Source organism: Centropristis striata, chromosome 5 (assembly GCF_030273125.1).
Source record: "Centropristis striata isolate RG_2023a ecotype Rhode Island chromosome 5, C.striata_1.0, whole genome shotgun sequence".
NCBI classification, from domain to species: domain Eukaryota; kingdom Metazoa; phylum Chordata; class Actinopteri; order Perciformes; family Serranidae; genus Centropristis; species Centropristis striata.
The window spans coordinates 21183261-21209642 of record NC_081521.1 but is presented as its reverse complement, the minus strand read 5'-3'; the positions used below and the strand labels follow the sequence as shown (position 1 = coordinate 21209642).

At 39.1% G+C, this 26382-nt stretch overlaps 1 protein-coding gene across 2 annotated transcripts in view; it reads left to right on the top strand.

Moving 5' to 3' along the window:
• Positions 1–26382, top strand: part of prex1 (phosphatidylinositol-3,4,5-trisphosphate-dependent Rac exchange factor 1) — a 124654-nt gene that overhangs the window by 41715 nt on the left and 56557 nt on the right. For both annotated transcript variants that reach the window (XM_059332697.1, XM_059332696.1), the window contains exons 5-11: positions 2641–2742; positions 3511–3672; positions 10109–10242; positions 10555–10670; positions 13796–13945; positions 18405–18552; positions 25684–25784. In XM_059332697.1, coding sequence (XP_059188680.1) covers positions 2641–2742; positions 3511–3672; positions 10109–10242; positions 10555–10670; positions 13796–13945; positions 18405–18552; positions 25684–25784 — 913 coding nt within the window. The remainder of the gene's footprint in view (positions 1–2640; positions 2743–3510; positions 3673–10108; positions 10243–10554; positions 10671–13795; positions 13946–18404; positions 18553–25683; positions 25785–26382) is intronic.

Genomic DNA, 26382 nt, shown 5'->3' with positions numbered 1-26382 from the left:
TGCTTAATAACCTCCTGCATCAATCTAAATCTGAAAACGTAGCTGACACAGACCATAAAGTGCTATCGCCAGTAAATAAATGCGACAGACTTGCCGTAATAAAGCTTTAGTTACAGGATGTGGTCATTAGCGGTGAGGCTGTATCGGCAGCTATTGTGGTTTGGACCTGCCCAGATCGAGGTTGTGCAGAGAGGTCACTGAAGTCAAGTAGCCATCTCATTTAATTAATCAAAAATGCAAATGGAACTTCTGTAATTTTTAATCTAAAGCCTATTTCTCCTTGTTTTTGTGACTATGTGAGTAATAACAACACATTTTTTGACAACCTTACGGAAAGCACCCTTCAAAGAAATAGACACCTTTCATTTTTTCAGCACCTTTGTGGGCATAAGGTTACAGCACTAGGCCTGTCACGATAATTACTATATCGACTTATCGTTTGATATATAAAATGGACATGATAGTTTTTTTCTGGACTTGATATATTGTCGTTTACACGAGTGAGAAGAACCCAGTAACGTCCAATAGCCAGTATGAGAGCAGTGGTAATACAAACTGGCAAAACAATGAACCTGAAAGTGCTTTTAAAACATAACCACCCCACCCAGTTTTCTCAGCCAAGAACAAAAACCACATTTGGACATGGCCTGAGAGTCTATTTTATTTGTTTTGATCATAGTTTATTTATCTAGGATATTTAAATATTTCTTTTCCACATTTAAATCCCAATGTTTAATATTCTTAAGATTTAAATATGCATTGCTGTGGAAAAGAATGTACTTGGATTATTATGCTCTAATATCATTATATCAGTGGCTTGAAATGGTCCTAAAACAACATCAACGATACTATCGTTTATCGTGATAGTTTCTGGGAAAAGATATGGTTCTAAAAAATTGAAAGCTCCTGAGCTTTGTCTCCCTGCACAAGCTGGTTCACCCTCCTCTTTATCTGCTTGCACACTCTTCAATGTTGTAGGAGCCCTTTGTCCGTGCGCTCTTGCTCAAATAAATACGGACAGCCATCAAATTCATAGACCTTATCCAAAACCATCTATGAAAAAAAATGTAAATCTTCCCAGAACAACTCTTCACCTTTCACAAGAGTTCAGAACGAGACTCCTACTCCCTCCTCTCCTACTTCTCGATATGGTCCTTTCCATAACGTTGTCAAACATGACTAATAAGCACAAATGTTACATTGACAGTGAGTGGTTGCAGCGCTCTCTCTCAATACTGGACAGATTTACAAAAAGTGTTATCCCCACTAGTCACTTGTTAAAATAGACTTAAGTTCTCCTTTAATAGTGAAAGTAATAACAGGGTTCCCTAAAGTGTAATAATACAGTAAAATGTCAAAAGTATAAATAGACGACGAAACACACAGTGATTCATTTCTGAAACAAAAGACAGAGGCCTACATCGCCGTCATTGTTGAAAATTCCTTCTGGGTAAAAACACAAATGCCATATCATGTGGCATCAAAGCTTTTGCACCATAATTGCACATGTATTTTCCCTTGCATGGAGAGCATGTCTCATTATGTACACAGGTTCAATAACTTGTTTATAAAAACGGTAGACATATGGAAAACGGGCCACACCCAACAGTTTGCTCCCAGACAAACAGAGACAGATTATTCTCCTGCACCTGGACCTGTTATGGATCTACTGCAGGTGCAACAGACTGTGACTGAATGGAAATGACAACAATAGTCAATTAAAGTCTGTTTATTGCTGAAAAAACACAAAAGATGTGAGACAGCAATGAAAACAGCTGCAAATGCTCCTAAAATAGACCACTGCTGTGTTAGATAATAAACATTTGAAAAACTTTATACTGTAGAAATTAAAAAGTTGACATGGACTCTTCTGCTATGCAACTGAACGGATATGCACTTTTAAAAAACAAGACCTAATGAAGAAATATTAGGTTTTTCTGAATATTTTTTAATTAATTCCAATGGGGACGCTAAAGAAAAGTCTAACACTTTCTCCAGACAAGGCACGGCTCACTAGCAAAGTTCTTCTCTTCTTTCACTATTATACACAAGCATTTTACCTTATTCAGTTAGTAAATATGAATGTGAGTATTGGTGTGTGTAGCATCCCTGGTTCACAAGATTTATTCAAAACCGTAGCTCCATGAATATAAAAATAAGACATTCTTTGACCACCTTGTGAATCCACTATAAGAGCTACGAGATGAGAAAAATATAGCAAGTAAACAACTACAACAGTTAAGACAACAAAAATTGCCGCTAATATATATGACAGAAGAAAATAAACGTTAACAAACCTTGTGCCCTTGTCAGCCAGGAAAGATACTTTATATCAACTTTAGGCCTATATGAATTACGAAGCACTCATTTTTACGGTTGGTTTTTCATTTTACGTTCCACCTTTTTTTCCCCTGTCACTACCTTTCAAAATAAAAGCACCCATTTCACAGTGGATGGCACCTTTTCAAAATAAAAGCACAACAACATTGTAAAACACCTAGAAAATATACAAACATGGAAAAACAAGCTATATATATATATATATATATATATATATATATATATATATACACGCCACAAAGAACCTTGCTAGAGGTCATTTACAGTGTGTAACATAGTTTGTTTCTGTTTCTTCTTCAGCACTGTATGCTACTCGGAGGGAAGAAAAGCACAGATATTCCCTTGGAGGGCTACCTTCTCACCCCCATTCAGAGGATCTGCAAGTACCCTCTGCTGCTGAAGGTAGTGGACATTCTTATAATTCCTTAATTCTGCAACTGGATAGGAAGTAGGAAAAATATTGCTGTATGGCTGCTCGATTATGGCAAAAATCATAATCACTTTGCTTTTTATTTTGGTCAATATTAAGATCATGATTGTTACACTGGTCTATTCATTGACTCTAGAAACATCATGCATTTCTTTAGATTTCAACTGTGGATTTTCTTGAAGTTTAAATATAATTAAATTGAACTAATTTAAAAAAGAAAAAATATGAATGAATAAAATAAATGATTAATATATATATAATTTATTTAAATGTATATATATGAATACAATTATATATATATATACACACACATACATTTTATTCATATGTATTATATATTATATACATTTGAATAAATATTATTATTATTATTATTTATTATTATAAATATGATCTAATTTATATATTTTTTTATTTAAATGGAAATGTATATATACATATATATGTGTGTGTTTGTGTGTGTGTGTGTGTATATATATATGTATATATGGTTTGATTTAAATTATAAAAAGATATGAATTAGATCAAAATATATAACACTGAATATGGTGTAATGTTAGTGCACTGCTACAACCCAATGAAAACTCCTAAACATAAATTTAACATTTTAGTAAACCATATTCAACATATTCCGAACAGTAACTCAGCGAAAATGGGCACACGGCTGTAAAGCAAGGAGTGTGAAAATGTTTTTATGTGCATGCTTTTTGTTTGAAAATCCCTCTTTTTACCCAATCTAGGAGCTGCTGAAGCGAACCCCTAAGAAGCATGCTGACTATCCGGCAGTGGAAGAGGCTCTGCAGGCCATGAAGGCTGTCTGCTCCAACATCAACGAGACCAAGAGGCAGATGGAGAAACTGGAGGCTCTTGAACAGCTGCAGTCCCACATTGAGGGCTGGGAGGTGAGAGGAGGAAGGACAGAGCGAGGGGGCGATGAGAAAGGGTCAGACAGTAGTCATAAAGAGACTCGTGTGTCACAAAGAGGCGAGATAGAGGCCAATTCAAGAGGGAAATAGCTATTGCTCGCTTGACAAGCGCAACCTTGAGAGGTGGAAGATTGTGACAAATTGTCTAGGGGTAGTGCTGTGACATTCAGAGGGTAACAATTGAAGGAGAGAAAGAAATTATTTTCTTCGAGCATCCTGAAAGGCAACACATTCGAACAAGGTTTTCTGCAAAAGGAAGAAACAGAAGTCCTGTAACATAACTAAACTTATTTTATAAAGACCTCAACCAACATGGCCTCCAATTTATCTTCAGAGTTAAGCACTGTTGCAGCCAAATCACTGCTCTGAGCACAGGGGCCACGGACAGGGCTTGGGAGCCGAGCAAAGGGTCCAGTGCATTTTTCACGCCTCCCTCACCCACCACAACAGAGGCCTTGTCTTAGCAGGCACCAATGGGACAATCCACCCACACAGGGTGCCAAGGGGGATGCCAACAGGCTCGCTGCCCAATCAGAGGAGACCTAGGAAGCAGAGCTCGAGACTCACATGCACTGGGAGGGTTATATGAGGGGACCTTTTGCAGGAAAATTGAAGGATGGAACCAGAGAGAGGGCCCCACTGGGACATCCCACTATTTGCTTGCCAAGGCAGAGCCCCGTTCTCCATTTCCCTCAGAAAAAAGGCCCAATTTGAGCCTGATAATTAGTTATTTAGTTTGGGTATATTGACAGTAAAAGACCATACAGATTTTTCTGTTCTTCAAGCAAATACAGATTCTCCTGTTCCAGCCTCTCAGATGCGAAGACTTGTCACATTTCTGTTTTACACTATTTAATATCCTAGAGTTTTGCACTGATAGTTCAACAAGGGATTAAAGACATCCCTTTAGGTTCTCTGGGAACATGTGATTGACATTTTTCACATTTTTCTGTTATTTTCTACACAGAACGATTAATTGTATAGTTGAAAATAATACTGGACTACAAAAATTCACTCAGTATTGTGCAGATCTACGCCAGTGTTCAGAATCTCCTGCATAACATGAGTCTGATGAATCCAAACTCTTTTCACAAAACAAACACTTTACTTTAATAAAGTAATTTGCTTGCCATCTTGCAGACAGACCTGACAAGGCATGAATCCAAAGTTTTTAACAAATCAGCATCATATTATAGAGTTGCCGAAACCCTTTTGATCCATTTATCACAGCCAAATCTGATTATTTTGGGTACATTCCAGTGTAGTAGCGGCAGTCAGCATAGCCCCGATTCCTGTTCTGGCAGTCATCCAGACACAGTTCCTGGGGAAGCAGTCAAATTTACTGAGCTGTGTGCACCACCAGATGATATTGTTAATCCCGACATGACAACGTTTTTAGTTTTCTGACGTATCTGGGTCTTCCACAACAAGTTAAAAAAAATAAATTAGTAGTGGTTATTTCGACCACGGTTGATGACAGAAAGTATTACTCCTGACATGCGTAAACACGTGATTCTTCAGTCTAAGTTGTGGGGAAGAAATAAGAAATAAGAAGATATGAATAGACCATAATGTGGCCTGCAACAGACTAGGTAGGGATTCTATTTAGCTTTGCGTATTGTGGATATGAAACAATTGACAACAAGTTTATCAAAATTATGAATGACTGCAATCATGAGAGCTCCTTGAGCATATACTGATAAAAGTGCAAAACAAATCTAAGGGTGATTGGTCCATTAGTCTGATTAACTGCAGACAGACAGACTGACTAATGCATGCACACACTCAAACACACAGCCAGATGTATCATTGGCATATTTTGCTTACGCCTGGTGGAGTTAATGGTGGAAATAATAGTAAGATGCAATTCTATCAGCAAGTAGTATCGCTGTGAGTCACTTTCAGATTGGTAATGAGATAAATGTTCGGCTGATTTACCTAAATTGCTCAAACGTGAATGAAAATTGAACTCCAATTAGCCATTTAACTCATCACAGGCAGTAGATTACCACCAAAATTCAACTTCTAGCACATCTAAAAATGGATACATATCTGATTCAATCTGTTGAAAACCTCAGACTTGGATTTTGTGGCCCAAGACAGGCAATTTCTCTGTGCTCTTCTCCTCTGAACAACTCAGGAGAAGCTCAAAAAGGCACTTCACAACGATCCTGCGCCTACCCCCCCCCCCAACAGACAGCATTAGTCCCGCTCCTCTTTCCCCTCTCCAGCCACTCTGCAGGCTAATCACCTCCAGCTCTAATGGAAGAGGCCGCCAGTAGTGCCAAATCAGACCCAGACACATTACTGCTGCTCAGATACACAACGCACGAGCGTGCACACTCACACGCAACGCCACTATGTTATTCTACGTCGCTATGCTGTCATATACATTATAAATGCAGGAGAGCGTAGACATGCCTGCGAAGATGCATTACAAACAGTCAAAGACATGCATATAAACTGCCGCTCAAAACTTTGGGGTCACTTTGAAATGTCCTTATTTTTTAAAGAAAAGCACAATTTTTTAAAAATTAAAATAACAGACATACAGTCTAGACATTGTTATGTGGTAAAGGACTATTAAAGTTGGAAATGGCTGATTTAAATATCTAGTATACATTGTCCTGTGTTCCAGCACATTGTGTTAATCCACGTTTATAGTGTTGAAAGGCTCATTGATCATTAAAACACTTGAGCATTATGTTAGCACAGCTGAAAACTGTTCTGTGCTGATTTGAGAAGCAATAAAGTTATCCTTCCTCAGGCTGGTTGAGTATCTAGAGGTAAAGTTGGAGATTTGTACAGGTTAAAATTATTATTTCTACCCTTTTCAATGTCTTTACTATATTTTCGAATCATTTTGTAACTCATTTCATGAATAAAACAGTTTGTTTTCATGGTAAACAACACAGACATTTGTGGGTGACCCCAAACTTTTGAGTGGTAGTGTACATTCAAGCATGGCGTCTGAATTCTCCTACCCTCATACACACACACAAGAAGTCACGCCAACCCCCACTTGAGGTCTGTGCAGCTAACATGAGGTTGAATCGATCGTCTGAAACACGATCCCAGTCCCCAGATCCTGTCGGTATGCACCTTAACAAAAAGCTCAGAGAATCATTTTTCTCTCTATGAACTCCGGAGCGATGAACATCCATCATGAGTATATATACTCATGAGAATCAATTATGGACGCATGAGAATGGGCGTGGCCAGTGGGGGGTTTCCACAGGTCTCTGGTGGACCCGTGTCAGAAACATCAAAGACAACAGTGAAGTCCAAAATTGAAAGTGTGTGTGTGTGTGTGTGTGTGTGTGTGGTGAGGGGTGATTGATACTCTTCAAGCCAAAGGAGGGGGAGTCTGTCCTAAGTCTGCACATGGGTGTATTTAGTTCCAGATGATTTGGAGTGGAATGATCCGTTTAACAATGAGTAATGAGATGTCTTAACTCAGTTGTTTTATTTTATGTTTTAGTCACCCTGTTTTGACAGCTTTTCTGGGCGGCATGTATACCTGCTCCTGCTCATGGACTCTTGGAAGTCATCCACCTTAAATTAAATCCTTTAAAGGAATACTTTACCCTTAAAATGACCATTTGTATATAAATTATTAACCTCATCTTACCATGATTTTTTTGAAGAAAACCTGACCTACATTCCACTCCATTCACTGTTGAGTAGAGGTGTAAATCAGTGTATCAGCCCCACAATAAGATTTTATCCTGATACTTTTAGATACCATATTATTGCGATTTTAAGCATTTTGTGATATGGTGAGTATTGCGATACAATATATTGCGATTTAACAGTTTAACTGCATTTTGTGTCCACAAAATTAAATTCAATCAAGAATTGTTTTGTCAAATAATAGAAAATTCTCAGTCTGTTCGTCTCACTTCAGTCTTTTTATTTTATCAGCAATAAGAGTCAAACCCACAGACTGACCAACAAAGTATTCAATCAAACTGAACTGAACTGATATCAAACATGTCCACAGTCCAAAAACGGCGAAACTGCTGCCGTCCAGCTGGCCGTCGGAACTCTAAATATTGATGCTAGGTGGCCGTGAATTGATATAATGTAGCCACGCAACATATCAGGATACTGTGATATTACATGATTTTTCCCCCACCTCTGCTGTTGAGGTATGCAAGAAAAACAGTTACTGTCACTAATTTAAGCTTAAACGGTTAATAATTCATATATAAATGGTCGTTTTAAGAGAGAAGCATTTCTTTAATATTTCCTCAGTTATTTGAATTTTGAAAGTAGGAAATAGTTTCATCTGTCATTCACAAATTGGGAAGGAACAATGTGAGTGCATGGTTGCTCATGCATGCATCCGTACCTGTGAAAGCAGTTTCTTTCGCCGGAAATGTGAAAACACTGAAAACACTGCCTAAATGATGTTACAAATTGGTCCGGAAGTTCAGCCACTTTGTGAAAAAGTCAAATTAGACACCACGCTGGGGTCAATCAACATGCCATTTTTCTTCACAGAATGACGTCAACAACCTAATTAACAAAGACTGAAAGGTTCACTTATCACTAGATACAAATGTTCTAAATTTCAGGGTTAATATAATTCAGACAGAGAAAATGCTGCATTTTTTGTTGAAGTGAGAAATATTGTACAATTTTTCTCAGCTCTTGCAGTCCATTCTGTAAAAGAACAGTGTCTGTGGTTTGTCTTATGCTGCTTCATAAAGAGAAGAGGTTATTTCAGTCTTAACTGGTTGGAGTGGGTTTCATAGCTGACTAGCTCCAAACAGCTTTAAAAAAAAGACTTGATCACATTCTGTGATGGTGGTAGGCTGCAGAGTAACATAATACATCTTCCTGAATAAGTACACTGGAGTTGATTATGTCTTTATATCACAATTTCCCTTTGGCTTGACAGAAGTACAAAGCATTTGATCAGGTTTCATTGCAGGGATCAGAATGAGGCCCAAGCACTTCCACCTCCAGCCTGTACTACACCATGAGTCATGTGTTTCCTTCCTCTATGCCTATGCAGCTGTATTTTTTGTGTGTATGGATTCAGGCGTGTATTTGTAGCTCGTGTGTACATGTGTTTACATCCTGAGCAGGGAATAAAAAGGGGTTTGTTTGTTTCAGAGCTCCACAGGAAACTATTTGTAGGCCAAGGTAACCGTTTTGTTGGGATACTGCTTTAGTGTTAGGGAAACTCTCTACCTGCTGTGTGTTAACAATAAGGCTTAAGTTTTGGTGTTACTTGTCACAAGTTCAGTGATTAAAGTTGGGGTAGGCTGGCTTTTTTTGAGGGTGTAATTCGGCACAAACTCAATCACCTTAGCACTTAAATTTAAAAACTCAAGCAAAAGTAATCCAGAAACTTAACAAACATTGTTGCTTGTTGCTTCTACTTCAAAAACCAGGCTTGCTCTAAAGTTTTTCAGTTCCCAATTGTAGTTATAGTAAAAATGAGATTAATCACACTCACCTAAAGATCTCACTCACCTCTCTGTGCTGGCGGCCAATTAGATTGCATGTTTAACTGCAATGTGATCGATACCAGGTAGTCTGTGCTAGGTAGCCAACTAGATAGGGGGCTAGCGTTAGCATACAACAAAGGCTAACATTAACAAATTACATTCAGCGTTAACAAAAACAAAATCACCGTCCATAGCAAACAAGACAAGCAGCACAAATGTGTTTAGCATCCGTGTTTGGAAGCACTTTACTTAAGATGGGGAAAGCTCTGATTCAATGGCAGAAAACCGTCTAGAAAATGTTGCTATTTCAAGCATTGGCAACAACTGCAAAGGAAGGGTAACTTTTCAAAAGGAAAGTCAAAAATAGAACCTTACAATAGTTGCAATAAAACATGGGTTATTATCTGCAAAGCATTTCAGAGATAGAGAGAAACTGTTGCTAACAGTTTAGCATTATGCTAACTGCTAATGCATGCTAATCTAGTAGGAGGGTCCTGGGGCAGAGAGGGGGAAGTTGCAGGATGGATGCTTTATTTTCAAAAGCTGGCATCCCCAAGCTTTAATTAGTGAGAGAGGCTAACTGATTTGTGAGCAGCTAATATTTTTGCAGTGTTGCATTGGGCTTATGTTGAGGCTGGGTGGGGGACAGCTGTGTTTACTCTTTCCTACCATTGACGGTGGAATGAAAACAAAACGTTCACAATGGCAAAGTTGAATTTCATATTGAGGTTGTGAACTCCTCAAGTTTTGATACGGACAGCAATGTTTTCTTTGCAAATACTTATTTTAGACTTAGAGTGCTATCAGAGTTTCCTGTCTCTGCTCAAATAGAATAAACTTGAGCACATTATGGATAAATCTGCCATCTGAAGTTCTATTACTCTTCATCTTACTTACTCTTACTCTTAATGTCGTTTCAGTAGCTAATCTCCTTTTTGTTTTTTCTTCAGGGAACCAACCTGACAGACATCTGCACAGAGCTGCTGCTTCATGGAAATCTCCTCAAAATCTCAGCAGGCAATATCCAGGAGCGTGTCTTCTTCCTGTTCGACAACCTTTTGGTCTACTGCAAGAGGAAGTCCAGGTGAGAAAGAACACCTCCAGACTATACAGAAGCTTCCCCAACAAAAAAAACATTCAAAACGTATTTTAATTGACCAACTACTGGAAAGAAACCAGACATGGAAAATTGGACCAAATGTGCACATTCCTGTTTGCGTAGACAGGTTTTTAGTATGCAAGCAAAACAAAAACAACTACATGTGTCTGCTGCTCTAAAGCTGTGTCTGTATGAATGTTCATGTGTTACACACACAAGTGCTTTTCTCACTGTGTCACTGGCATCGACGGATGTTTTCATTGCCGAGCGTAACCACAATGTTGTCCCATTTTGTAGGGTTTCTGGAAAGAAGTCCACCAAGAGGACCAAGTCTATCAACGGGCCCCTCTATGTGTTCAGAGGCCGAATCAACACGGAGGTGATGGAAGTGGAAAATGTGGAAGATGGAACAGGTTTGTGTTTACTTTTGGAGACTGTCTATATGTCTATTCATGAAACTCTCCCACCACAGCTTTAGTGTAATTTCTCATGAGTCTCTGGTTATTTCTGATGTAATTGCAATGTTATCCAACTCCCTCTTCACTAAAATGTGTTTTTCTGATTTTTAAGTATCTGACCTTGACTATACTGACTTGTCCGTGTGCAAAGTTTGTTGCCAGAGAGGAGTCTTTACGTTCCTCTACTACATTGAGAGATGTACCGAACTGCGATCTACAAAATTTTTTTACAAGATTAAGAGATTAGTTATGTTAAGACTTTGATGGCAGTAAAAGATATGTCAATCCTCCACTTGTCAGTACAGAGATTGAAATAACACATACTAACATTATTGTGGATATTAGTGTATGTTTTACAACCTCTACCGGCCATTACTACTAAGGCCATTACCGGAAAAGTACCTCCATAATTAACAAGGCTACTTGATTGTAATCATGGACACTACTTGACACGATCAAATAATTGGTTTACTGTCAGTTTCTTGTGTGCTGACTGAACTTGGGCAGTCAGCCTTTTGTTTTAATGCCCCCGTGACCTGGAATGATCTTCAACTTTCCCTGAGGATCAATACAGCCATAGCATTTTTTCAATTTCATAGCCTCATTGCAGACTTTCCCGCAACTGTCTGCAACTGGTTTTAGCTTGGATCATTTTAAATATCATTTTACTTATTTATTTGTCTTGTCTGTTATCTACTTGTTGTCACTGTAGATGAGGGAAACCTCAGTGCCTTACAAGTTTAAATAAAGTGTTTTATGCAGTCGTGGAAAAAAATATTAGACCACCCTTGTTTTTCTCGAATATCTTATTCTTTTTAATGCCTGGTACGACTAAAGGTGCATTCGTTTGGACAAATATATTGATAACAAAAATAGCTCATAAGAGTTTAATTTAAGAGCTGATATTTAGCCATTTTCCATGGTTTTCTTGATAATGATTTTGTTTATTATAAAAAAAAACATGGAAAATGGCTTAATATCAGCTCTTAAATTAATCCTTTAGTTGTACCAGGCATTAAAATTAAGAAAACAATGGCTTAATAATTTTTTCCATGACTGTATATACTTACGATGTCACACCACTGCCAGTTGGCAAGCTAACAAGCTAACAAACAACACAAACAAGCTAAGAGATGCTAACTACAGTTATCATTCTAACTCGACTGCTAACTTAAGATTTTAGTGCATAATACACCTCATCTGAGCCTGGTAGCTCACTGATGAGGCCGGTGTCAGCTCATACATGTATGGTTGAATCTCTTCAGTGTTTCCTCTAACAGACAAGCGAGCAGGCCACAGGGCTCCATGGCATCACATACTATATACTGCTCTCTTTCATCAGCTACAGCTGACCTGTCGGTGGGCGGGATGAGAGCATCTTTGGGCCAGATCCAAAATTTCTGAATGAGAGAGGAGGAATAGATGTGCTTCCAGCCCCTTTTTGAAAGTGTTTTCTTTACTTTTTAAGTGGGAAAACATTCAAATGTTGAATAAAATATTAGCAGAGTATTTTGTCTGGAAGGGAACTTTAATTTCACAATTTAGTTCATGAAACTTTATCATTTTGCAACTGCTGGTTGGATCTAAGTCAGGTACTTGTTGACAGTTTGGGTGGAGTCTAAAACTTGCACCTAGTTTCAAACAGGATGTAACACACAACCTTTTAGATGTCAGCTATTCAGTAACAGATTGAGGTGCTGATATAAATCTGAAGTGCAAAATCTGCCCCGAGCTACACCAGGCTCTCGTATCGGGTTGAGATATTGTGCCAAAGATTAACGAAGCATCCACAGGCTTGTTGTGATCCGGTTGTCACCCAGCTTATTTTGCTATTGTGGTTTTGTAGCGAGGTATCACGCCGGGCTTGGTAGAAACACTCCGTCTTCCTCTCCTTCACATGTTTCCTCTTTTTTTTTCTCTCTCTTCTGTGCTGGCAGAATATATTGCAAGCTCACATGACCTTTTTTCTGCATGCTGAGCTGCTGGCTGTCACATTTAAACTGCTGAAGGGGAAACCACAAAGAAAAACACGCCGTATTCTGAGAACTGAAGGGTCCCATATTGAAAATACATACATGTATGAACTCCAAGAACATTATCTGATTAAGATAATAAGATAAAAAAACAAAACAAAGTGGCGCATCAGGGGTTATCTAATGAATGGAAACATCCAGTTTCTGTTGCAAATTATAATGTATCAGATTTCCTAAACTACACATCAAATACTTAGTCATACATATAAGATAGATGACTCAAATAAAAACCTGTTTGATTAATTTATCATGAACTGATTGGAAAGCTGTTATCTTTATTACTTTCACTGACTCACACACAGATCAACAGATCTCAGCTCATACTTACATCAAATGTTATCCATTTTATCCATCCCAGTGGCTAAAAAGAGCCTCGACACAGTAGTGTGTGTGTCCAAACCCAGTTCCCCGCTCTCCCAGATCAGCAGGAGTTGCTCCCTGTGGGGCCTGAAGTATCAGATCTATTTATATGACCTTTGAGTGTGAGACTAATGCACCCCATTACCAGTGGCCATTAATTATTCAGTGGCTGGCTCACCTGCAGCTAAATGGATGATAAAATTAGAAAGGGGTACGAGGAGGAGGATTTTGTTGAGTCAGTGAAAAGGTGGTCTTTTACTGCTCACTGCGTGCATCTTGTTTATCTTTTTTAATTGGCTTGTAAATCGTTGCATGAGCAGTAAATCCTATTTAGAGACAACTTTAATGGTGACTTATACAACATCTGTACAAGTGTGGTTTGATTGCACTCGTTATTACTTTTTTTTGCTTACCACTGAGGTCGGTGTTGACATAGTGCACGTGTCTGTGGTTTTTTGTTTCATTCTCTTTAAATGAAAACACTTAAAGAGAAAGAAAAACAAGCAGAGAGATAATTTACAGTAGTCAATTTAATTTTAATGAGATAATTCATTCAAATTAATTCCGATATAGTCCATAAAAAATAACAGCGCACTCTACACTTAAATAAAGGATTTTAATGTTTATCATGATGACCTCTTTCCCATTAAAAAAAATGAATTACCTGATTACTTTTTTGCCTTGCAGCGGACTATCACAGCAACAACTACACAGTGACTAATGGCTGGAAGATCCACAACACTGCTAAAAACAAGTGGTTCGTCTGCATGGCCAAACACGCAGAGGACAAGCAGAAGTGGCTGGACGCCATCTTGAGGGAACGGGAGCAGAGAGAGAGTGAGTAACACTTTTTTAAAAGGCCATTTATGGCAATTTTGGTTTATGAGCCTGACAGCACAAAACCCTCCCCTCATGGAAAATTCTGTTCTTTTTATAAAGACGGGGCACCACAGACAATTTTTTAAATTAGGGAACTAATAGGTGTGAACAACAATTTATTTATATGAATTAGAAGGGCTGATAATATATATCTAATATTCACTACCGCTTAAAAGTTTGGGGTCACATAGAAATGTCCTTATTTTTTAACACAATTTTTTACAAACAGTCTAGACATTGTTAATGTGGTAAATGACTATTAAAGCTGGAAACGGCTGATTTTCTTATGGAATATCTATTATATATTGTCAGCAACCATCACTCCTGTGTTCCAGTAGCACATTGTGTTAATCCACGTTTATAGTGTTGAAAAGCTCATTGATCATTAAAACACTGAGCTTTATGTTAGCACAGCTGAAAACTGTTTTGTGCTGATTTGAGAAGCAATAAAATTAATAAAAATCCTTCCTCGGGCTGGTTGAGTATCTAGAGGTAAAGTTGGAGATTTGTACAGGTTAAAATTATTATTTCTACCCTTGTCATTGTCTTTACCCCAAACTTTTGAGCGCTAGTGTACAATGGTCAATGTTTCAGTGTCTCTGCACCATCATTGCAGCTGGGGAATGACTGCACCGGCATTGTAGCAGCGCTTTCTACCTATATATAGTCTAGTTGTGACGTTCTGACACCTCATTTAAAGGCCCAGTTTCTGCACATCTCTGCACAGAAGTCTTTTTCTTTAAGCAGGCATACCTAATAAATTGGCACCTGAGTGTACACCTCCTGCTCCTCTACACCCTCTGCTTTTCTAGCCTCCCTATATGCCCTACATGATGGTGTCACCTCAGACTCAGAAACTATCAAGGCTCCCCCAGCTGGCACACAGTAATGACGGTGGATGTGCTCATGACCTGGATGCAGTGTTTGTGTCCTTTGGTTATGTCCCACCTTGAACAAGCTGCCAGCCTTTGTTTTGTAAATAGAGGCTTAGGTGACATGACGTGCCACAGTTGGCCTGGTTGACCTGTGCATTAAGCACGGGCTGCTACAACAATCTATACAAAAAAGTCAGTGCAGCACAGTTATTTGACCAATCAAAGCCCATTATTATGTAAAGCAATGATGAGTCAGTTGTCCCATTCACAAACAACAAAACAGCATCTTGGTCACATGCTTAAAATAGAAAAGCTTTCACCAAAATACGTCACACTGTAATTAATCTGCATCTATTTCTACTGTAACAAAGGTGTTTGTGTTTGATCCATTTCAGCTGTCAGTTTTGCAGCCATATAATGACTTGACTTGAGAATAGACTTTGGATAAGTGTGCAGAAAATCAAAGGTGTATTTAGTCTCACTCAAAGAAGTACACTTCATTCAGCTGATGGTTAAAAAATAAGCCCTTTGCAGCACCACATCCACTGATCTGAGATTAGGAATGCAAACTGATATTCTTGTCGCTCCTTCAGACTTCCCTCATTTGCCTTAAAATGTGTCCCCACCTGTTCAGCACCGGCCATCTGTCTTTGTTGTGTTGTGTGCATTTGACAGTGTGAAAGGCTTTAACTAGATTTAAGGCGGCACACTACAGGTCACCTGATAGCATTGATGGCTAAAATAATCTAAATTTGATGCTTAAAATGAGCCAGAGTGAAAATGATTTGGCTAAAAATTACAGAACGCTGAAAGGTTGAGCTAAAAACGTGTGTTAACATTCAAATGTTTGTGTTTTGGTCTTACAATAAATAAGCATTCGCAGTTTGACGTCACATCACATCGGATCCTGTGATGAAAGGGTTTGAGAGTAGGGATAAGTATGAAGGAGTGTGCTGCAGCTTGTGGTGTTTGGTTTCAACCCGGCGGAAATCGACCTGAGGCTAACAGATGCCAGATCAGTCACAGTGCCCAATTTCCCCACACTCTCCCTTTCTTCCTATTACCCCCTCTACAGTAAACCCTGCTCTTAGTGTGCTCCTCTCAACCTCTTTACTACAGTCTAGACAGCTACATGATAAATTTTTTGCTGCTCTGCCTTCATGCATTATTGCTTTTCCTGACACGCCTTATTTAACGTGACCTTTTCCATGCATCGCTGTGGTCCTTCCTTATGCTAGACATGCAAACCCTCCTACAAGACTTGCATTGTTCACCAACTTGCCAGCTGGAGGTGTTTTGTCTTATCACTGTTTTCACGGCAGTTTAAGGGAAAATGCGTGGGTCAGATAATGCGATAGGGTTTTAGCTCGTGCCAATGAGCGCAGGAAGGACGAGGAGCAGCACAAGACAAACTCTGACAGCTGGAACAGAAGCTGAGGGGGCCTCTGCGCTGGACAGGCCCCGTCTGTTGTTCAATGACACTCATTGTTTAAGTCTACTCCAGCTGCTGTCAAATGTAATATAACCCCACCTCCATCACAGGCATCCAATGCAGACGACTCTATGGGAAAACTGGATTCGAGAGTTAGATTTTTACATTGTACACCCGTCTCTCTCCCTTTCAGTTTGTTTGGACTTCCACGCATAGACTGTATGAAAAATGTGAATGTAGCCACTGGGACATCACCCACTGGTTTGTGGACTAACGTTTCGAACTCTTGAATTTGGCATTGTAATCTTGTACCACATTGGTCAAACACAAGGCAGCCACGCCTGAAAGCATACTCAGCTTTTAGAGGCGGGAGAAAAAAATCGATACAGTGTAGTGCCGCAATATTTTGTGTGGCAATATTATATCGATTCGTGGCCGTCAAGTATTGATTGGCGTTCCGACAACGGTGTTTTCACCATTTTTTCCCCTGTTATTTCCCCCGTAGGCAGTAGTGGGCTCACTTTTAGGAAGATACTGGTATCATGAAACTAGAAGATCTAAGGAATCTATAGGCATCGTGTCGGGAATAATGCTTAAAATTGCATTAAAATATTATAATAATTGCTATATAGTGTCGGGAAGTTGTCAAAATAATGTTGCAAAGTTTCGGCATATGTAGAGCAGTTAAGCTTTAAGTTGAGGAAAGTTTGATGAAATGCTGCAGTTTTTGTCGTCCATACATGTTTGATATCAGTTCAGTTCAGTTTGACTGAATACTTTGTTGGTCAGTCTGTGGGTTTGACTCTCATTGTGGAGAAATAAAAAGACTGAAGTGAGATGAATAGACTGAGAATTTTCTATTATTTTACAAAACAATTCTTGTTTGAATTTAATTCTGTGGACACAAAATGCAGTTAAACAGTTAAATAGCAATATATTGTATTGCAATCCTCACCATATGGCAAAATGCTTAAAATCGCAATAATATTGTATCGTGACTCAAGTATCGGGATAAAATCGTATCGTAGGGCCTCTGCTGATCTGATTTTTTTCTATGAGACCATTATTTACAAAATGAACAGCATGCTCGGGTGGTCCGTAGCGTAGTGGGTTACACAGGCGCCCCATGTGCAGAGGCTACAGTCCTCGCTGCGGCGGAGCCCCCCCCACCCCCTTTCTATCTGTCTCACTATCAATAAAGCCTTGAAAATGGCCAAAAAAACATCTTTAAAAAAAAAAAAAAAAAAAATGAACAGCATGCTGTGTTTGAGAACATAAAACATTGGGGAAAAAGTTTACTGGGGTAGTAAATCAAATGAGAAGTAGGGTAATTTTCTCCTAGACTTCATAGAACAGAACAGGTTCCACATTGGTGGAAAATGGATAAGTCAGGGTCCAAAGAGATGGCAACCTACTAGAGATGGAGGTCCCAAATATACTACATGTTCTCTCTCAAGCTTATTACGATGCGATCAGCATGCTTTATTGCTGAGTTCAGTAGCTTGATGTGTTTCTCAGTGGAGTTAAGCAGCTTAGGGAGTCGTGGCTCTGCAGAGTTTAGTTGCCCGAGTCAGAAAGTCTCACAGTCCGTTTCAAAGGTTCATCAGCCCCACGATAAGGTTAAGCAGCTCAAACTGTGAACTCACTGGAGAGCTTTTACTGGGGGCAGCAGGCCTTACAATGGACCCTCACATGTTCTGCCTCACAATAGAGGAATAATAGTTGACAAACCAACAAGAAACAAGATCAAAATCACACTGCCCTCCCGAACTCTTAAAAACAACTTGTCTAGTAGAGATTAACATCTGGGTTTGTTACACAAGACCTGAGCAGCCATGCTTTGTTACTGGCTTCAATCCATCTGCACAATACCAGAACACAACCGGGCTGCCCGGGCAAAGGCCCATTTGTTTCTTTTAACAACACCATGACAGCATTTGCTTTGGCTTTGACACGTGTAGAAAGTTGTGGAAACCAAAGGGTTTGCTGTATTTCTCTTGCCATTGTGATAGAGTCACTGTTTTTACTGAAAGGCTTCTTCTTATTCCATTGATAAGAAGAGTGATGAATCCCCTTTGGGTCTGAGTTGTCTATCTCTTTTGTTTTGAAGGTCTGAAACTTGGAATGGAGCGAGATGCCTATGTGATGATCGCAGAGAAGGGGGAGAAACTCTACCACATGATGATGTCCAAGAGTCGGCACCTAATTAAGGATCGACGCAGGAAGCTCAGCATTGTGCCCAAGTGCTTCATGGGAAAGTGAGTTTTTTCTTTACTTCCTCAGTGCTTCGTTTCTTCAGGATCCAAGAATGTGACTGCAATGCTATGCTGTTCACAACGGGACCCTTACAAATGCTTGTTACGTAAGATCAGCAGGCTTTCAAAAGAGCTGGTATCCAGTCTCCCCGAGTACTGGCAAGATGCCTAAACTGTTTTATCCCTACATCCTCTTGTCAGTAATGAGCCCCCCTCACATTCTCCTCTCACGGTTCATAGAAAGGGCCAAGTTGCTCCTCCACACACTCATATCATCGAGCACACACTCACACTCCCAGACTTTTTTATTAGCAAAGGACCTTTATCTGAGGCTCCGTGACAAGCCGTCCCCTCTCTCTGTCCCCTTGATGTCTCAGAACGATGAATAGACAATGAGAGACTTGCTTAAGTTTCCCCTTACGGCAGCATTGTGTCAGATCCTGAGCAGAAATTAAAATTCTTTCCAGCACCATTTTTGGGGAAACAAAAAATAAAACTAGACTAAGATGGTGACTGATGAATGGTCTAAAGAGAAACTAGGGAGCAGCCATTAATGTCTGCAACACTGCCAACATGGCCTCTCAGTATACTACAAATCATTACATGCATCCCACATCTGAAACTGTTTTTGGGAGGTTAATGCAGTGGACAATAACACTGCGTTGACTACTATCACATCAGCCGCTGCCAAGAAAAGAATTTAATGGGTAACTCAGAAATGTAATGGTGTTTCTGGGAGCCATGTCGGCGGCATCATATGAAGTCCTTGTCTGGGTGTTTTCCTCTCTCTGTCCAATATATATGTACCTCACTAGACGATCTGGATCCTGAGACATTCCAGGAATTAATGTATGTGTCAGCATTCAGGAGGCAGGAATAGCTAAGCAATGTACTTCTGTGGATGTGGCCAGCACTAAAACGTATTTTAGACACCTTAAAAAGAGCCAACCTGCAAAAGAATGATAGCGTATTTCCACTTTCTGAATACTTTTTGGAAAGCGGTGAGTGTTTTGGCTCCGCCCACTAGTTAGTTCCCCTCGGCCTCTGTTCCCATACAGGTTTTGTAGTGGCTAACCAACGGAGTTCGAATGTGACAACAGACTGATGCAGCTTTACCAACTTAGTTGCTATATTTAACATCTGTTCAGACCCCTCTAGTGACTCTTTTTCAAAAAAGGTACTAGCGCTATTTGCACTATTTGTCTGTCTGTCCATATCACTGTATTGTATTGTATTATTGCACAATAAAAATAAAAAAAAAGAATAAAAAAAAAAAGGTACTAGCAACAAATCTAGTGACTTTTTCTAGTGTTATTGGAGACTTATGGAGACTTGTTCCTACTCTTCTTAACAAGTAGTGCTGTCCCAAAGCACTCACAAGCGACCCAGTCCTCCCACAGCAGTCTCTCCCAGCTGCAGTCAGAGCAGGGGGTGTTTACCTCTCAGCATCCAGTCTGCAAATGAATCACACATGCGCAAAGTCGCCGCAGCAACCGTATCCAATCAGCGTTGACTAGTTAGTAGCGGCTCAGGTAGTGGCTCAGAAAGTACCTACCTGAGGCAGGTACTTTCTGAGCCGTTAACCGGTGAAGTTGAGCGGATCCTCTCTCCCAAACCACACCCATAGCTGCTCACTAGAGGGAAAAGTATCTAATGGTAATTCACCTAATGTCAGATCACTATATGTAGAATTTCTTTCACAAAGCCACCAGACTCCTTGACAAAAACCAAATAATTTTACCTCAGAGAAGGAATTGTTGGTCTACCTCTGAATTGATCGGTTAGTTAGTTTGGGTTATTGTGTGACTTTGGTGAATCCAAACTGGCCTTTTAAAACACCAAATCACACAATTAACACAAACAAATTAACAGATTAGGGCAGCAGTAGACCAGAAACTCTCAATGGTCTGTGAGGTTAAATTACTAAGGATATATTAATAAGGAGTCTGGCGGCTTTACAGAGAGCACAGATAACGGCTTCAATTCCCTATTGAAAAGGGCTGATGGCAAGGTGAAGTGGTGAAAATATAAAATATAGCGTTCAACTCATATTTATAGTTGTTTTCAGGTGGCTGAAATGCGTTTTGCTGATGCCCCCGTCTATAGCAGGACATTGTTTAGCTTCCATGCTGGTGCTCCTGTCTGCCTAAAGTAAAGTAATGTTTTGTCTTTCCCCTATCCACTCCTGGGTCAGAGCTAGAACAGTGGCTGTCAAGCTGGTCCAATGTTTGTCAGCGTGAATGTTACTTTTCTCAGATAATTGTTTTTCAGTCACTCACACTCCCTCTCCATGTGGTGTGAGTGTGGTTTGTCTGCCTCACTCACTTTCTCTCATCTCCCACTTTCCTCACTTTATCACTCAGTCATTTCCTGCCGAGTGTGCAACCTGCATTAGCTCTGCATTTGTCTCTCTGATGAAATTAGCAGCAGGCATACAGTTTTAGTGATTATTACATTAAACAGAGATGCTGACTGCCGGTTTGATAGCATCCTGTTGCCTCGATAGCAAAATTCCACAATTGTTGTAGCTGTGCCAGTGCTCGCTAAGCATCATTTATGGGGATTTAAATTGATGATATTGTAATTTAAAGTTTTCTCCTACCTTTTCTTTTGCTAAGAGAAGAGCTAAGGCTCAGAGAGGATGGAATTAGATCTCCATTTCTGGGTTAGCTTCTGTTCCACTAGCTTCTGGTTCTGAATGTGTTTTCTCACCCTCTGAGGGAAAATACATTAACTGTGTCCCAATTTTACACTACACGTTTATTCTGAGCAGGTTTTGAGAATGTAGTGTTTTCACATTTTAAACATGAAAACATTTAAGTGTGCCAAAACAAAGTCAGCATCCTACTCCATCCTAGTGGCAGGTACTGTGTCTAATGGCAGAGGTGAACATGTGCACAGATTGCGACAGAAAATTTTGCCAAGTAACCACCAAAGTAAATATTTAACCAATTTTTTTTCAACCGATTTTCCTTCATGTCTTTTGTACTTTTTGTTGCCAGTATGGATGTGAAATGGGTCTTAAATTGTACTTATTATGGTCTTAAAAAAGTCTTAAAAGTCTTTGACGTGTTGAAACCTGCAGGGATCCTGCAGGAGAATATTAGCTTTGGTCATGACCTGTCTCTGTCTCAGCAACACATGTTTGCAAGATCTGGCAACACAGATACAATTAGCATTAGCCAAACTGCGTCGAAATTTTACGCTACCATCAACTTAAATTCGCAAACACCCTAGCTAATTAACTTTCTTAATGTTTAATATGGCTGTTAGCTGTGTAAATAAAAATGGGGCAAAGGTGTGTTGCTGAGACAGAGACAGGTCATGAACAAAGCCAATATTTTCCTGATTTGTTTGTCTGAAAAATTTTTTTTTAGTGTTGGAAAGTTCAGAGAATATGTGGCATTCATGCAAATATATATATATTTAATATAAATACATTATGCTTGATTTTCACAACACTTCTTCCTAAGCTTGGTGATGGGAAAGCGGCAGCTTGTAATGCATCTTTTGTTGTTGAGCAGCTTGTATGGACTTCACACACGGATGCACAGTTTGTCAGTTATTTGTAGAAGCTCAACCTATCAACACCAGATATTCCCACAAGTCCATTATCTTTGTCTTCTACTCCTCTGTGTGTGGCTGAAGGCTCTCTCCCTCTCCTTTTACTATGCCTGCTCATCATATTAATTTCCATACCAGCTCTGTGTCCAAAATTAACCTGACTCTTACATAACATCCACACACACACACACACACACACACACACACACACACCCAGCATCGCCTCACATTCAGCCTCCTGTCAATGTCAATTAACAGCCAACCGCTCTGACATGAACGTACAGAGAGACAATAAACACACACATACACTAATTATGCAGGCACAAAAAACACCTTTTCCCCCCAATTATGATAAAATATTCCTTTTGTGCGTCAGACACACATGAAGGAGCAGTGGCAGGTGGCTCAAGGTGTCGGTAGTTTTGCATGATAACATACACAAACACGGCGATCATATGCTTTTGTGTCCACTTTTCATACACTCACACACCCGTCGCATGACTGACTTAAAACAAATCCACACATAAGCACAGATTTTCCACACACACGCTTCACAATTGTTCCCATGCTGGAATGTTCAAACACACAGTTCATGAATGCACAAACACTCACACACCACACACTCCAATTCAGTTTTCATCATTATCTGGGGAAGTCATTTCACTCAGCAGCATGAAAGACGAAGAAGGGGAGAATGTAATTTTCTCCTTCAAACATTTGCTCAGCTCACACTGGGTGTGAAAAGAACGGAGCGGAGCCGAAGCGCTTAACTTCGAATGGGTAATACATGTACAGTATTAAAGCCTGAGGGATACTTGTAGCAAAAGGGGAAAAGAAGAAATTCAAAAGAAAGTTTTCTACGAACATGTAGTGCAGATGCATTGTGCCTGTGGTCACAGTAGTTCATTAAAACTGTAGCCACTTAAATGTCATACTGACAGAGTAACTTGCTCAAAGAGGCGTGCAGTGCACAGTGTCAAGATGGTGCATTGAGCAAGGCTCTCAGCAAGTGAACATTACAACTGGCTCTGCTTCAGAATGGATATATATCACTGGCCTACTGAAAGCTATAGGTTCTGCTTGCAAGGCATACATGTAAACACTATAGCAGCAAGTATTCAGATCCTTAACTTAAGTAAAAGTACTAATACCACACTGTGAAATTACTCCACTACAAGTAAAAGTCCTGCATTCAAAACCTACTGAAGTAAAAGTACAAAAGTATCAGCATCAAAATGTTCTTAAAGTATCAAAAGTAAAAGTAGTTGCTATGCAGAATGGACCCACTCAGATTGTTTTATTTATTGTAAATATATTATTAGATTATTTGTTGTGATGTAGCAGCATTTTAATTTTTCTAAAGATAGGGCTCCTTTTAATTATATATACTGTCATGAGGTTTAATTTATAAAAAAAACATAATCATTTTAAATTTGTCATGTTTTTAATGTTAAATCTCGACCTGAAGAGTAACTAAAGCTGTCGGCTAAATGTAGTGGAGTAAAAAGTACAAGATTTGCCTCAAAATGTAGTGGAGAAGAAGTATAAAGTTACATAAAATTGTATTGTGATTGTACTTAAATATAGTACTTAAATAAATATACTTAGTTACATTCCAACACTGCACTATACACATCACATCTATCACTGAAATGCAAAAACAGACATACAAGCAATAGTTGAAGTGTTGCACTTGAGAATAGTCTGGAAAAATCTGCAATCTTGTTCTTTAGTTGTTTTTACAGTTAATGCTTGAAGACATTGTTCTTCTGCAACAGAATCAAACAAAAACCAATAAAAAACAGTTAAGCTCTGAGCATTGACTTAGTTTCTGTTTGCTGTGGAGGGAAACTGGAGCACAGATACTGTTAAGCCTTTACGCCTTGGCTAGCATTGCTGCCACATGCGCTTCACATTGTTATATTTCCTCTCCATATCGACTTTGACAGCCTATTGAAGAGTGAATCCATAATGACCTCACATATGCTTGGAAGCTGCTTTGGTTAACCAAAATTGCAAGGTGCTGTTTTGAATTGAAGATTGAGCTGTGGTGAATTAAAAACGTCTCACTTATACATCAGTGTTTCCTCTGGGGTTTTTTTCAGCAATAGGGATAAAGGGTTATTTGTCTGGTGGATGGTGTGCATGTGTAAACATCAATCAGCCATTTAGAAAGTATAAAAAATGAAACTCGACTGCAATACAAGTGTAAGAACTAGTGTTTCCCACAGGATTTCTGACACTATGATGGGGGGACCCGAAGAAAGCAGGGGGGTCAGAGAAAATGTTTGCCCTAAAAGCCTAAATTTGGTGCCTCTCGCACATTCTAATGCCACTATTCCATCTTAATCATTGCATGTTTTAATGAATTATTGTAAAGGAGAATAAATGTTTTTCTGTTTTATTTGTGCATTATATTTTGATAGTCTTATGGTAAATTACGTGGTGGATTCTGTTAACACATCCACATGCTCTTATTTTGAAAGCTACATGTGTTTGCTTTTATTTTGAAGGTGGGTCTAACACATTCTTACTGAGGTCATTACTACAGAGCTAAAAAAATAAAATAAAGCAATCCCCTATACCGAAGCAGTGGCGGGCACAATTTAACACATGAACATACAGCAGGTGTTTAATAAGGTTACAGGTGTGCCACCACTTTGGCCAACATTTTTTTTTTTTTCAGAATTTTATTTTATTTTGATTCTGTTTAAACCTAGTTTCAGGGCATTTATTTGCCTTTGTTAGTAATGTACTCACTGTGGCCTCATTTTTTTGACTGCAACTTTTAAATCCTGCACCTCTTCAGAAACAACACAATCATTGAAGTTGATGATTGAGTTAAATATCTAATAATATATTTAGCAAAAGTTGAGATAAAATAGATTTTTTTTCTCATTTATTTCTCAAGTGTTATCAATACATACAATTGAACTATTTACATTTTACAACCTCTGCTTCCAACCTCTCCTGTCCACTCCTTTCAGCTCTGTGTAAACAGCAGTCAAAGATTCACTGAATTTTTGTCACATTGCTCCGAAGACAGAAATGTAATGTTTCTACAGGATCTGAATTGTGCAAACTTTTTATTAAAGGCGATAAAATAAAGTCACGTTAAATAATATTAACATCTATTTGGTTACTTTCACAAGATTTGTTCAAGGACCGTCTTGGTATAAGGAAATCTGGTGATAATTTCTGTTTTTACAGTTTCTGATTATGATAAATGGTAAATGTAATGTTGGTAAGTTTTCTGATCTGTGGGATTCAGAGGGTTAGGAACTTATCCCTCAGAACAAGAGAAGTGCTGCATGTTTTATGAGTGTGGTATGGTCCTAGCATAACCCATCAACATGAGAGGCTGCTTTTAGTATCAGAAATACCAATGTTATCAATACAAAACCCCAGACTAATCACAGTGGCATAGTGGCATCCACACTGTGTGTCTGCCGGGTGCTTGCTGTGAAATTCCATACAGAAACAGCACAGCCAAAGATGGTGACAATTTAAAAAAACAAACCTTAAAGAAAGCGTAACCGTGCCTCATGATATGCTTCTTTGTGTTCTCAGTGAGTTTGTGTCATGGCTGATAGAGAGCGGAGAGATCAGTAAGCCTGACGAAGGGGTCAACCTGGGACAAGCCTTGCTGGAAAATGGCATCATTCACCATGGTGAGACAAAAACAAAATTCTCTATTTCTCTCTCTGTTATTCTCTGTTGTCCTTTACACTTTTTACTCACATCTTGATCCTCTTTGCAGCTCCCCTTTTCATTTTTTAATTCTGTTTTTAACTCTGTTTAGTCATCTTGTGCTTGTTTTTTTGTACTGCATCTCTGATTCACATTTCCTTTCTGTAATTGTTTGACTCATGTATGTTATTATGTTATTTCTCTCCCCCACTTCCTATTGGAGCACACAATTTTCTTACAGTAGAAACCACCATGATCCAAAGCTATTGCCTGGTGATAATAATTCTCGAAAAAACATTATTTCCCCTTCTGTGATTTTGTCTTAAGTGTGACATAAACAGGTCCACCAAATTGAATTATGCATTGAGGAATGACGGACACAAACACACATAGACAAACAGTTATACATAATGTATGAACACAGTTGTCCAGAGTGTTGCTGAAGGGGCTCTTGTACATCGTGCAAGTGCAAACCACTGTCACGTTTTATACACGCCACCACCCACTCAGGGAAATTCGCAGAGACCCAACCTTCACATTCCTTAATACCTGTGGAAAATCCCCTGAAATCCTCCCTCA